This window comes from Delphinapterus leucas, chromosome 18 (assembly GCF_059928025.1).
Source record: "Delphinapterus leucas isolate spDelLeu-1000000601 "Yukka" chromosome 18, BTC_Dleu_Yukka2, whole genome shotgun sequence".
Lineage (NCBI taxonomy): Eukaryota > Metazoa > Chordata > Mammalia > Artiodactyla > Monodontidae > Delphinapterus > Delphinapterus leucas.
Window position 1 is genome coordinate 54,421,744 of NC_143146.1, and position 14,471 is coordinate 54,436,214.

Consider the following 14,471-nt stretch of genomic DNA (forward strand, 5'->3'; position numbering starts at 1 on the left):
TCTTCTTTAAGTTCCTTCTTTGAGGGCAGGGACTGCATTTTCTTTTTCTTTTCTCTTTTTAATAAATTTATTTATTTATGGCTGCGTTGGGTCTTTGTTGCTGCGTGCGGGCTCTCTCTGGTTGTGGCGAGCGGGGGCTACTCTTCGTTGCGGTGTGCGGGCTTCTCATTGAGGTGGCTTCTCTTGTTGCGGAGCACAGGCTCTAGGCGCCCGGGCTTCAGTAGTTGTGGTGCACAGGCTTAGTTGCTCCGCAGCATGTGGGAATCTTCCCAGACCAGGGCTCGAACCTGTGTCCCCTGCATTGGCAGGCAGATTCTTAACCACTGTGCCACTAGGGGAGCCCTGCATTTTATTTTTCTATCCCATCAAGAACTTAAGAAATGAACGAATGACAGGACTATACTCACTCCTCAGTCTTAGTACCAGCACCATACCTCCCATAACCCTCATCTCCTGTGAACCACTCATTTGGGGTCTTATTTGCCTACTCTCTTGACCTGGAGCTCAGAGCTCACCCAGAAGTTGCCCTCAGTGTTCAGGGAAATGAGTACTTTTTAAGTGAGTGACTATGGAAGAAAATCCAATCATTCAATGTTATGTTGTTCACATAATTTATATAAAATCTTACGCTGTTTTATCTTAAATAACTGTATATGGATTTTTTTAAAGCAAACGACTTAAGTCTTACACTCCCTAGATTTTGAAATTAGGCATCTAGTTAATCATTATAAAGACCTTTCTCCTTCCTTACCCTTTGGAAGTGATGTAGCTTTTCCTAATCTCCTGATGTAGTTTAGATCTATTTAGAAATAAGGCTTTCTCAGAGTTTGAGGTTGAAATGGTAGATTAAAAGTGCATAATGAAAACTTCTTACCTCCAATAACTAGCAAATAATAATAAAACTTCCCCCCAAAAGAACCAAAGAGGGAAAGGGCATAACTGAAGGCCATGGACTTCAAAGGAAAGGACAGAAGATTCCAGAGTAGAACGGAGAAGCACACCACAGCCTGGCTCCTAACCCTGCCCCTTCTCCCCTGAAATGTGGCTTCTCTCGCTCTTCAGGCAAAACAATCTTACATAATTTGTGATTTTTCAGAATACTTAGCCCTTCCTTAATTATCTGTGCAAATTGGTCAGGACACAATCTTAAGTGTAAAATCTCCAAATAACAAATCTTTGCTTAAGAAATATTGAAGCATCTTATGCTTCTAATGGATTCGAAAGCAGTTTGTTCACTTAAAATTTATCCTCTGAAATCTTATTAATAATGCTAAATGTCTTATTAGTCTCTGTTATCACAGATAATACAGACATGCTTTTTACAGACTCTGTCATGAGGTGTTTATCTTATAAATCAAATGCAAAAACAACTTAATATTAAAAAAAAGAAATACTGAAGCCTCTTAATATTTTTAGGGGCAATAGCAACATGAACTAGTTCTGAGACGACTAGCCTATGAAACTGCAAAGAGGCTGGCAATGTGGGGACCAGGGGAGGAGGAGTCAGGGTGCATAGGGAATGCACAGCTTGGATGATCCAAAATGTTCCTGTCATTGCCTGGGAGAGTCATTCACAACAAAATGATGTGTAGGGAGAGAATTCTATCTGTGGATTTCTAGTAGAGATGGGACACTCAGATCTAGATGAGGAGAATCAGGAAGTCTGATGCCTTTTAGAGCCACTGGTTAAATTACTGCTTCCTGGACAGGAGGAAAGGTGAGGTCAAATATTTTTACCTGACAAATTGAACTAAGAAAGCCATAGAGTGACCCACAGTTTTATGCAAACATTTTGGCATTGACTAATATTTTTGGACTGGCTGATTAGGGTTCAGATAACTTTCTCCAATAGCTTTGGGGTGGGTCTAGTTTGGGGCCCAGATTATTTTCTTGGCCCATACATGTTGATTACCTGTAAATTATCCAGGATAATTCGGAGGGAGTGCACCTGCCGTCGAACAGCCCCTGAAAACCTTTTATAGGTTGCAGCATCATATTCACTCATTTGGATCTCCTTTAACCTAAAATCAGAGGGCAAAAAAGACAACAGCTGAAAGCCTGTACCTGTGCATCTTTTACTTCCATTCATCTACTGCTAAGAACTGTAGCAAACTCCTCGGTAACTCAGGAGGCCTTTGAGGAAAAAAAGCAAGAAGTGATGTCTCCAGCTCATGTTTCAAAAGAGAGGAATGTGTGTGCAGTGATGCCCTAGGAAATGGGTAAGTCGCCCTGCAGAGGAAAAAGCAGCCCTGATTTGTAGTGTTTGTTGATTTCTGTGGTGGCTGATGTTAAGCTATCAGTAGTGAGGCCCCTGAGCACTGAGTTAGGAAGAAATGTGCAGTTGGCTCATATGAGCCAGTATGACCCAGCTCTGTAGCACACTGCTGCTGTATCCCAAACACGTGTCATGATGCTGGCAGATGGTCAGTTCGTGTGGCAGATTCCTAGAGAGATCCCATGGGTTGCTTTTTAAGACCAAGGACATATATTTGGTTGATCATGATAACAGTTCAGGCCCAGAGAATGTAAATAAATGTGTTGCTATGTAAAATATAGGAGTTTTCTGAAATTGACTGTGTACTTTTAATAGGATAATTGTGTTTTAATATTATTGTGGCATTGAAATTCTGTCCTCCCAGGACAGCGCTCCTTTTTACCATTTTTCATTCTTTGCTTCTGCTGCAGCCCTGCCAGCCCGCTTGCAGTTTCCTCAACCCACTGTGTGCCCTTGTCCCTGAGCCCCTGCATGGGCTTCTCTCCCACCCAGAGTGCCTTTCCCTGCTTCTTTGCGTACTAACTTCCATGAACTCTTCAAGGCTCATATCAATGGTCACCTCCTCCAGGAAGCCTGCTCTGATCTTCAGATTTGTCTTCTGTGCTCTCGAATCACTTCATGCTTTTCTCTGTCAGAGCATTGCTACCTATGCTATAGTTGTCTGCTTCCTGTCTCCCCAACTGAACTCTTTGCTCCTTTAGTCTTTCTCATCTTTATCTGCATGGTGCCTACCATGATCCCTAGCATAACAGATGCTCAAAATAAATTGATATGAGTGACTGAAATACAAATAAGACTCAATTATTTAAAATGCAGCACCTTAAACTAATTATAAGTAGAAGGTTTTACAGTGTTCTATCCATAATACACATTTCTACAAATTTCTATAAATGTAAAGGGTACTAATACTAGGACAGGGAATGATGAATGCATATCTCAAAAGCCTAACCACAGCACAGTATTCTAAGCTGCTCTCTGTGTGTGTGTGTGTGTGTGTGTGTGTGTGTGTGCGTGCATGTACACGATGTTGGAGATATGGTTTCTAGGTGTAGAGCTGAAACTCTTATCAGGAGTATAGTTTTATTGCCTTGGGCTGGAACAGAACCCCCAAATGCTCAATGAGGATGAATGGTCTCTATTCCTCCCTGCCTGGCCAAGCGCTGGGAAGAATCCATCCATCACAGGGCAGAGCACTAAAGGCTTATTAGAATCACATAATGTTAGGCTTAGACCATGAGGGCAGATATGCAATTCCTGCCCTACCACCTGGCTGGGTTAGCTAATGCCACCTCAGGTGTCAAGACCCAGCTCAAAGTTTACATCCTATGAAGTCTGGCTCAATCCCTTCATGATCATTCTCTTTCACATATCTTCCACAGTTATCTGCTATGGAACCTATAAACTTCATTGCTTTTAATACATATGTCTATTTTGCCCTATCATAGTGTTTTTCAAACTTTATTTTCCACAGTAGGAAATAAGCTTTATATTGAGATCCAGTAAACAAAAATGCATGTACACACACGTGTGTGTATACCTGAGCCAAAAATTTAATGAAAAATACCTTTACTACATGTGAGGTGCTCTCACTTTTTCTCTTCTAATCCTCTGGGGTAAGGAACATGTCTTATTTTTTCTTAGAATCTCCAGTACCAGCACAAACCCTGGCACCCAGTGGCATTCAATAAATGCTGTTGGATAGCACTTTTGAAAACACTGGCTATCAAAAGGTAAATACCTGAAAGGTAAATAATATCTGAATGGTTGTTTCCTGAGGTGACATGCCAAGGTGCCCTTCGAAGTCTAATTTACTCTCTGCTCTGAAGGACGAAAAGGGATATGTGTATAGGACTTGACCTCCTAACAATGCCTCTTATGTTTAGTTTTGGCAGTCTCTTAAACCTCTCTATAAATTTTCATTAGATTAAGGTATGTCTCAAGTATCAAGCCTGACAGAAGCTGGGCACAATGACACTGCAGGACATGCTACCAACCCCTTCATACCTGGGAGGCTAATGTGCTCTCTCCCAAAGAAGGGAGATTAGTACTTTTCCAAAGAAGGGAGATTAGAAAAAAAATGTAGGCATAGCTTGTGCTTAGCAGGGGAAACACACACACACGCGCGTGTGCGCGTGCACACACACACACACACACACACACACACACACACACACATCAAGGAAGGAGCCAGGCAGTTAGTAAGTCACCTCCGGCAGACTGGTCATTGTAGAGAGATCAGAATTAACTCCAGTTATAGGGATACCTCTGGCACGATTGTGTTGCACCCAAAACACACCACATGCTGCTCTAATTAAGAAGAGATCTGGAAATCATATTCCAAGCTGTGTCAGCTTTCACAAAAATCACCTACAAGGTGTTCAAAGCTGATAACATTCTGAAAGATGAAGACCGAAGCAGGGAGCAGTGAAAGAAAATAGGACATTTTAGCCTCTGTTTGAGACAAGACTCCCAGTGCAAATACTCTCAAACCCACAAAGCTAGCTGAAAATAGGTCTTTCTGCTGCTTTAACCCTGATCAAAACTTCAGGGCACAGCTGCTTCACATCCTAGTAATCTATGCGGATTGACTGCACTTTGCTGGCACAGTACATTCTTAAAGGGTATATTTATTGTTACGTAAGAGTCTGGGAATTTTAGTTCTCATTTTACTTTTTCGTATAGGTCATTTTTGGATCAATTATGAGGAAAACAAACACAAGCTGAAATCTAGTGTGTAGGGCTGATTAGTTTTGCAAATGGTAGTGGGCACAGTTTCCACAGTTGGTGTCCACCTTAAACGCTTCTCCAAGCATGTGAAAGTACCTCGCCATCTATTTCATTCTTGTTTTATTGGTTTACCATCTCTGTTCTGCTTTATACATGTCTTACCCTTGTCCACCTGCTACTCTTCCTGAGTTAAGCAATTCTTGATATGTAGGAACCACTATCTAGCTGAAATCCGGATGCAAATGAACGCTAAGTAAATATTATGTTGATAATATCAAGAACGCATCAGTAGAATTAGGCTCTTTGAGGCAATATGGTAGACCTCTAGGCTGATGGATAGGTCTGGCTATCAGTCTGGTTTTAGCCAGTCTTTGAATTAAGTGTGAAAGGGTGATACCATTACTTGTATGCACGTGTGTATTATTCATTCCACAAATATGTATGTGCTTGCCAGGTACCAGGTTCTGGGCGTAGGTACTGGGGATATACTAGAGGGCAAAATATCCTGCCGTCAACGAACCTGAAGTCAGTGGAGAAGAAATAAGCTATTCACACAAATAATAACGCTATGGGAAAAAGTGATAAGAGCTATGGAGAAAAGGTACAGGGTGCTACAAAAGCACAAATGCAGGGACTTGACCTCATTCTGCATATACCTAAAATTGCAAAATAGCTTTAAAACTAAAGCATCCAAAACTATTGGATGACAGTGAAGAATGACTACTTTTTAAAGACCTGATAATAGTTTTGTATTTTTTTAAGTAAAATATTTCAGAGGCACACTCTGAAATATTTACGATGAAAAGACAGAAAATCTTGAATTAGCTTCAAGGACTCGGAATGGAATGGGGGACTCGGAATGGAATCAGGTTTTTCTTCCTGAGGTTGAGGGAACAGGTCCACAGGGTTCATTATACGTTACTCTCTACTTTTGTTTATGTTTAAAAAGTTTCATAATAAAAAGTTTAAGAAAACTCTTTAGCAGGTACTAAATTGAATACCCATCAAATAGGACTATTACTACACGAAAGTAGAAAGCAACACTTTTCTGTGTGTTTTCTGTCTTTCTCAGGGTCTCCACGTGCTTTTATTTCATCTTCTCCTTTCTCATCCCCTTGTCCATCTCCTCTGTATTTCAACCACCTTCCAGTATTCTTTCACGCGGACTTAGATTCTTCTCTGCAGCGCTTAGTAGAGGTGTCTGGTTTTCTCATTCCCTTCTCCACTTTTTCTCTTTCCTCCCTTATAGCCACTAAATTTAGTTGCCTTATTATTACAGATGCTCCTTACTTTCTTTCCCCTGTGGCGCGATGGTCCTTAATAGAACCAGATTCCTCACCCTTATCATGGAAATCAGAGAAGGGCTCGTGTACTTCTACCCAAGCACTACTTACAGGTCCTTTTCTCTCCCTGTGAACTCCTCTATCCATTTGTCCGCTTACACAAAAATTGAGACAGGACTTGTGAGGTTTTCAGCGTGGAAACAATAGGAACTCATCATTTGGGGAGGAGATGATGATGTGTATCTAATTATTTGGTTCTTTTCCTAAATAAGTATTTATTGTTTATATGAAACGTAGAGCCATATTTTAATTCTAACAAGACCCTGTATTATAGGATCCCTCCCATCCTTTTTTTGAGAAGTTTAAACTGCTTTCATTCCTAACATAGTGATTTGTCTTCATAGCCTCTCTGAGAGGAAGGGAGAGGGGAGTCACCATCAGAAGAAAAAATTGACGCCCAGTGACGATAAATTAATTGTTTGAGGTCTCCAGGGAAGCCAGCAGAAGGGCTGGGAGTGACACTCTCGTCTTATCTACCTGCTGAGTACGTGAGGGTCCTAAGCCTTGCAGGCTTTCCTGAGGGTGTGGCAGGAGGGACCTGCATTTTTGTGTCCCCATTGTTCTGGACTGTTTACTTGCAGGATGTGTAAGCACAGCAGGTAATGTAAAACCAGATGTCCTGCGTGGGAGGAATTTCGGAACTCACATACCCTGGAGTGTGCTTTTCCTGAACTGCACCCAGCTCCTTTCACTGAGCACAGCAGTGTAAATCTGCCTCCCAGACCACTGTCTATGCCCTCGCTCCTGAAGGAGATCTTGCTGCTCCTGGGGTATTTTCACTTTTAGCTGATGAACACATGTGGATGTCTAGTGAAAGCATCATGCGGATTCTTCTCATTTTTTAGATGGTTCCAATCAAAGTGGCTCCGGATGGTTCCAGAACATCTGAAAGCTACAGGCTGGTTGGCCTGGATTTCAAGGCCTCCACCCACTGACAGGGACTCCACAGTCAACCTCACTCCCCACCGCCCCCAGCTGGTACCCTTTATTCTGCATAGGCGAGCTGGCTCTCTCTGCCATAGTCACTCTGCTCATCCTACCCTGGCGCCTCTGGTCCCTTAGTTTTCCCTTCCTGGAATGTCCAAATACTGGCTGAACTCAGGCCTCACCTCACATCAGCCCACGGACCTTACCCTTCGCTGCACTGCCGTACCACAGGACTTCAGCACTTAACCAGGGGCTGTGTGAGTGTGAGCGCGTGTGTGTACACTAGTCCTGTCTCCACGTGAATCTACAAGATTCCTGAGGGCAGGAAGGGACCATCATGCAGCATTATCTGAATTCCCTATGTGGCCTGGGAACAGATGTGGATGGAATGATCTGACCTTTAGTTTCTCCGAAGAGAAGTATCTTTGGTTTTACTTTCTAACGTGCTCAAGCCCTTCCTCTATACGACCATATGTAATTAATACATTTAAAAGGGCCTGAGTAGAAAGAGTGGGAGATTATGTTCACTCGGCTGTCTCCACTGGGAGGGGGGTGGCTACGGATTTCAGTTTGTGGGTCCAAGTTGCTGCATGAGGAATAGAATCACACAAATTTGGGGTCTACCTCAGGGTCCACTGACATTTCACCACGGTGGCCGACACTGCTCCGGATGCAGTGGGGTCCACTCACCTCTGTTGAAACGCTCTCTGGCCCATCTCTCTTGCAGCTCTCTTCACCTCCTCAGGAACTGCATCTTTCTCAGCCTTAGAGACCTGGTACACTGCATGGCCTGCATCCAGCCGGTAAGGACCTCCTTTGCCGCCCAGACCTGCAGTGTCTCTTCCCCCTGGGAGGAAACCAGAAAGTCCAGGTGATTAGTCTGATCCAGATCACAAAACAGAAGTCAGATCATGGCTTTAAGGCAGTCCTGTGCAGTATATTAATTGTACTTAACTAGTAATTAAACATTCAAATGACTTTCTTCTGGAAACACAGGGCATCCCCCTATCAAGGACGCTTTCCTCTTCTCCATCCAGCCAATCCCACACAGATTTCAGGGCTCAGTCCAAATTCCATGACCCCTCACCTGATGACTCTACCTCACAGGGATCAATACTCCTATGCACTATTTGTTATTCTTTAAAATTTATTTTTCTTTTCTTGTCACCTATAGTGTGAATGGGATTATATTTTACATATCTTTGTAGCTCTGTACCTATAAGAGGCTCGAACATCACAAATACTTAGTATATATTTGTTAATTCGGTGAACGACACTCCTCTTCCCTCACATGTAACCTCATTTTTCCTTAAAATAAAAGAAAGATGACCAGGCTATCGATCCTGTTTCCTCTGTTTTGCAAATGATAAAAATAATGCACAGAGAGGTTAAGTCACCTACTCATGACCTCGTATCAGTGGATGAGCCAAGATTAGAAGCCAATTATTATACTAACTTTGACTTTTAGCTTAGAATAATAGACAACAGATAAACATTGCCAGCTTCAGGGCAGTTTTTAAATACAAACCCAAGCTTACATGCTTGACAATGAGCATTATGTAATATTGTATAACTTTTAATGTAAAATTAAATGCCTAGAAGATTAGGTAGGTAATATTATAAGAAGTGGTGAGAATTTGGCTCACTAGAGAAGACTTGCCTTGTCTCAATACATTCAAGTGCATATTATTTTAAAACACTGCACTGACCGCCAAAATACATATATTGGCTAGATTGGCTACATATTTGGCCCCTGGGCTACCAGTTTATTACCCCTGCTTTATAATGATTAAAATACTAGTAATCAGTTTCTTTTGTTCATTCACAAATAACTTGGGAACTTAGAAGAGAATCCAATATTGGAGGGGTAGCATAATATTGAATATTATATCATAGTATAGTATACTAGTATTATATAGTGCAGTATTCTATTATATAGTGCTAGTATTATATAGTACAGTATTCTATAGTATTCTATAGTATAGTATAGTATAGTATACTAGTATTATATAGTGCAGTATTCTATAGTTAAGTCAGACTGCCTGAGTTTGAATCCTGGTTCCAATGCACTAGCCATGGGTCCTTGACAGAAGTTCCTTAACTTCTCTGTAGCTCAGTCTCATCACCTGTAAAATGAGGATACTAATATTATTTACTTCATGGGACTGTCATGAGGCTAAAATGCTCAGAACAATATATGGCACAAAATAAGAACTCTATAAGTGACTGCTCTTACTATTATTTACACAACTACCAGTCACACAGAATGAGGTCATTTCTAAGTCTCATAAAGTGGAAATTTTGAAAGTTTTTAGGCCTTGGTTAAATTATGCTACATTTTTCTTTTCTCCCTTGAAGACTTAAGCGGCGTAATAAGTTAAAAGCAAGAACTCGGCATACTCTGCTTCCCTTATCGAAGTCCAGGTAGGTCATTTCCTTTTGGGAAATACCATGAGAACAGCCTATTAATTATAGTATATTTATCCTTTGATTCCAGCACATCTTATTTCATTTTTGTTTACAAATTGCTGGTGGAAAATTCCGTCTTGGACGTGTGTGATTCCTGGCTGTCACTTGTGGACGGCCTACAGGCGGAGGGGGCTGGTAACTGGACGACGATGATGAGATACAGAGTCAGGTTTCTGGGACCTGACTCCCTTCCTCCTGGAGGTATGGGTGGGTCATGAATTAGAGCTTGAAAGTTCAAGGGCGCTGAGATGACATCGTTTTTGGTGAAACGAGGAAAGGACCCACAACCGTTTAGAGGCCGGTGTGAGTGACGGACAGCACGGGAAAGCATGGTCCCTTGGCAAAGTCATACGGGGTTGGAGAGGGCGTGAGGACAGAGTTCTTCACGTCCTCCACTTCCAAGAGCCTTTAATTTGAACTTCTTCTTCTTTTTTTTTTTTTCTGGTACGCGGGCCTCTCACTGCTGTGGCCTCTCCCATTGTGGAGCACAGGCTCCGGACGCGCAGGCCCAGTGGCCATGGCTCACGGGCCCAGCCGCTCTGCGGCATGTGGGATCCTCCTGGACCGGGGCACGAACCCGTGTCCCCTGCATCGGCAGGCGGACTCTCAACCATCTGCGCCACCAGGGGAGCCCAATTTGAACTTCTTAAATGAAAATGCTTGCCAGAGAGTCCAGACTTCAAGGTATAATCTTGAAGCTAACCTTGAACATCCTAAATCTGTTAAGATAAGGGGGAGAGAGGCAATGGATGGGTTCTGATGACAAAGAAGGAATCAAATGAGTAGTTGGGTCAGAGCTCAGTTCAGTATAGAGAATTCTGAGGGAAGAGAGTGACAAAGAGAAAAAAAAATTGCAGCAAAAGAGCCTTGATAAATTGAAAAGTAAAGGCTGGGGGAAGCAAAAGCAGGGTCTTCAGCCTGGACAGATGCGTGAGCTAGTAGACACAAGCTGAATAACAAGCGAGAACGTCCGCTACAGAAAAGCCTGCTGCTGGGAAACCTGCATCTGGTCAGCTCGTCCCACAATGCATTCCACATGGATTAAATCTTGCTGGCTTAACACTAACTTCCAGATCAAAGGACATTTCTCAAAATATCCTTTCTTTCAAGCTGATGCTTGATGAATAAACAGAGCAGGCAAGGAGTCCACAGGCCGATTTGATAGCACATTGTCCGAACACAGAAACCCATTTCCTCCCGAGGCTGTCAAGGCCAAGAGGCACAGACCAACCTCAGGGAAGGCGAAGAACAGAGCTCATGCCAGCACCGCTCATGGCCGTGATAAGATCAGACAGTGCGCACACAGTCTGGCCCTATTCCTGCGGCTCTGCAGATGTGTCTGCTCCAGCTGCCACAGAGGAAAGAGGAAAGCGGCAGCTGTGGGAACAATGCTCTCTTCGGGCAGCCAAGAGGAAGGAGTGGACCCCAGTCATCGGTTCAGACCACAACCACCCCTCTTATCTCAAAACCCTGCATCCTCAACATGCTCACTTCTGAGATGTGGAGGACCAGGACCATTTCTTTTCAAAGTCAGCTGGTCAAGAAAGAATGTACTGTCGATTTCTGGCATGATTCCCAAGGGCATGGAATTTAAAGGAGGGGATTAACACTTTTAATGAATACATTCTTCATGCCAGGTCTCGAGCTCAGCGCTTTACAATCATAATCTCATTGAATCCTCACCACAAGCTTGTGAGGCAGTTACTATTATGCCCCTTTTATGGATGAGGCAACCCTGGGAGGACCAGAACGGTCTTAGGTCAGAGGGTAGCAGAGTCTGCGGGACTCCAAATGCCAGGGTTTTTCCGTGTCTTGATGTCATGCTGGGACAGAGGGCAAAGGCACACTCCAGCTGACTAACGGGGGAGACAGAGAAGGCAGGCCGATTCCTGAGCCTTCTTGGGGCTGCTGTGACGTCTCTGGAAGCCTGACCCAGGAGAAGGCCGCGCTACGAACCTGTGCCACCAGCCCAAGTATTGCCGCCCACATGCGGCATGTTGTCTGGGTCCTCCTTGCCGTGTTTGGGGGAACTCACGTCTTCACCGCTCTCTCTGTTGATTGTTATCTAAAAATGAAGAAGTAAGACATTATCATTCTCCGTGACCAACACCAGGAGCTGCAGGACAGAAAGAATTGTTTCCCCCTAAGTCCTTAAGGTATGGCGTAACCTCAGGCCACAGGACACAACAGATGCTGTTAGTGTCTGGCAAAAGTTTCCTCGGATTTTACATCCATTTAGTTGGGAAGGAGACAAGTTTAATTTTAAAAAATATTCTTTAAAGAAAAGGTGCTGGACTGGGTTACAGCTTCAGAATTCTTCTAGCGCAGAGTATGCCTTGAGCATTTACATAAAGAACAAGACCCAACGGAAGCAGGGGAAATGGATCTCTCCAGAGGCTGACTGACAGAGCTCTCAACGGTTTAAAAGGATCACTGCCCAGCTGGTCCAGCCGAGTCACAGCAGATACACATTTACCTATTTAATTTTCCAAGAAATCCCATTCCTCAGAGAAATGCCACTTTATATAAAATATGTGGAAAAGAAAAACAGAAAATGTATCTTTGTGTGCTTCAGTGATATATGTTATACACACAGACACTGAAAACTGCTTATTTCCTGGACCCACTCTAATTTTATTATGGTATTTATAGCTCTCCTAGTTCATCTCGATTTTGAAGCTGGATTTACTATTCCTGCAAATCCAACAGAATACGCAGCACTAGCTTTCCTCTTAGAGAGCCTGTGGCTCATTCATTGGTCCTTAATTTAATTCGGCACAGATTCACCAAAAGGACTGATAACCACGCAGGAATTCCATCCTAGCAGTCAGCTCAGTAGATATTACTCCACAATGAAAAGAACTTGAAGCAGCCACATCCATGTGCCCTATGAGCCTGCTCCCAAATACAATGATTTTCAAGGCAGACCAGATCAAACATTTATTTATTTGTTCAAATAACACTTAACGGGAAATGTATTGGCAAGACTTCATTTGAACTACCACGGGGCCAACAAAAGCCATGGAGGATTGGTCCCTGCCCTCAAATTGCTTACAGTGGAACAGGAGAGCCCGCAGATAGACCTGTAGCATGATGCCAGGTCAGTCTTGAGAGCTGACCCAATCCTTGTTAGTAACTGGGCTTTTCATTCTGGAGTTTAGAATTAACGAAGATCGGTAGATAATTTAAGGCCTTTGCAAATAAAATGGCTAATAAGAACGAATTCAACCTAACTTCCATTGTCTTATGTCCGGACTAGTTCATTTCAGATGTTATGACATCATAAAGAGATTTTAATTAACCAGATCTTTCTACCCTTAGCTTTGGCATCATTAAAAGAGTTTTTGCCATAACTTCAGCATACTTTAAAATTTTGCAGCCAGGACATGACAATTGACATGAATTCCACACATATAATCATGCTCGAAAAAATGGGTGAAAATAATTTTTTTCTTCTTTTTAAAAATTAAACTATGCAGAATAGCTAGCAACATTTAGAGAACAAATAAGCATTTAAAATACTGTCCCCCAAACTTGCCACCACTTTCCAGCTTTTCTAGAGGCAGTGTAAGAGATAATCAGTAAATTAAAATAAGTATACTGACTATGAGAATTCTAGACCAGCGCTAACCAAGAAAATTTTCTGTGTTGATGGAAATATATATAACTGAGATGTCTAACATGGTAGCTTTTAGCCCAGTGTGGCTATTGAGTACTCGAGGATGTGATTTTTAAGTTTTACTTAACTAACTAAAATTCAAGTTTAAATTACATAGTAGCCAGCGGGTATCTCATCAGACAGCACAGCACAAGGACAAGCTTGCCTCAGCCGGGGAGATAATGTTTGGTTATCTTAGCGGTATCTTATAGATGTTTCCCGTGAGAAATGAGAAAAACAAGAAACATTTCAAAATTGCGATAGTTTTATTCTGTTGTCATTTTAAGAAATCTATAGAAAAGTTATGACTACAGTCTAACTGATTTTTTTAAACAAACATATGGAACTTACATATGGAAATACGTTTATTATAATAAGATGGTAAGCTTATTTTTCATACATGAAGACACATTTATTACAATAATGCTGCTCAAACACTTCTGGACTGTTTCTGGAAGGATCTGCAGAATCCACAGCAGATTCTATTTGAATATCTTTAATGGTGGCCATTTTGTATTCTTTAAAAATAGATTTGATTTTTAATAAATAGCTAAAGGATACTTGGAGCCGATTTCTGGTATGAACTATTTGCTAATTTGCTTTGTACCGTTTGGAAAGTCAATTAACTTCTCTGGGCCTCAACCTTCTCATCAGAAACTAAGTGGGTTCAACTAAATAATTTCTTCCATTCCACCTAACATTGACATGCTCTAGCTGATTCAACGATTCAAAATGTGGTAAATAAGGGATGTTTAGTCAAAACCAGGCACAATTATACAATAATGAGACTAGTTTGCTTTATAAGAGTTGAGATACTTCTACAAGCCAATTCTTAAAGATGAAGTTCCAAAAATGGTCTCGGCAATGACAGCATTATTGGAATAACTGTTCTGAATACCTTTCCTCACTTTAGGGTATGTGTGTGTGTATATTATTTATTAAAAATAAATAGAAGAATGGATAAACAACAAGGTCCTACTGTATAGCACAAAGAACTATATTCAATATCCTGAGATAAACCATAATGGAAAAGAATATAAAAAAGAATGTATATATATGTATAAATGAGACA

The 14,471-nt window shown here is 41.9% G+C and overlaps 1 protein-coding gene across 3 annotated transcripts in view; it reads right to left on the reverse strand.

Annotated features, from left to right (window-relative positions):
• Nucleotides 1-14,471, reverse strand: part of VWA8 (von Willebrand factor A domain containing 8) — a 364,128-nt gene that overhangs the window by 44,220 nt on the left and 305,437 nt on the right. For all 3 annotated transcript variants that reach the window (XR_016388682.1, XM_022574923.2, XM_022574922.2), the window contains exons 38-40: nt 11,698-11,806; nt 7,963-8,119; nt 1,913-2,021 (exon numbers count right to left, since the gene is read on the reverse strand). Coding sequence is in view for 2 of the 3 variants with exons in the window: in XM_022574923.2 (XP_022430631.1) it covers nt 1,913-2,021; nt 7,963-8,119; nt 11,698-11,806 (375 nt within the window). In the remaining variant the exon portion in view is untranslated. The remainder of the gene's footprint in view (nt 1-1,912; nt 2,022-7,962; nt 8,120-11,697; nt 11,807-14,471) is intronic.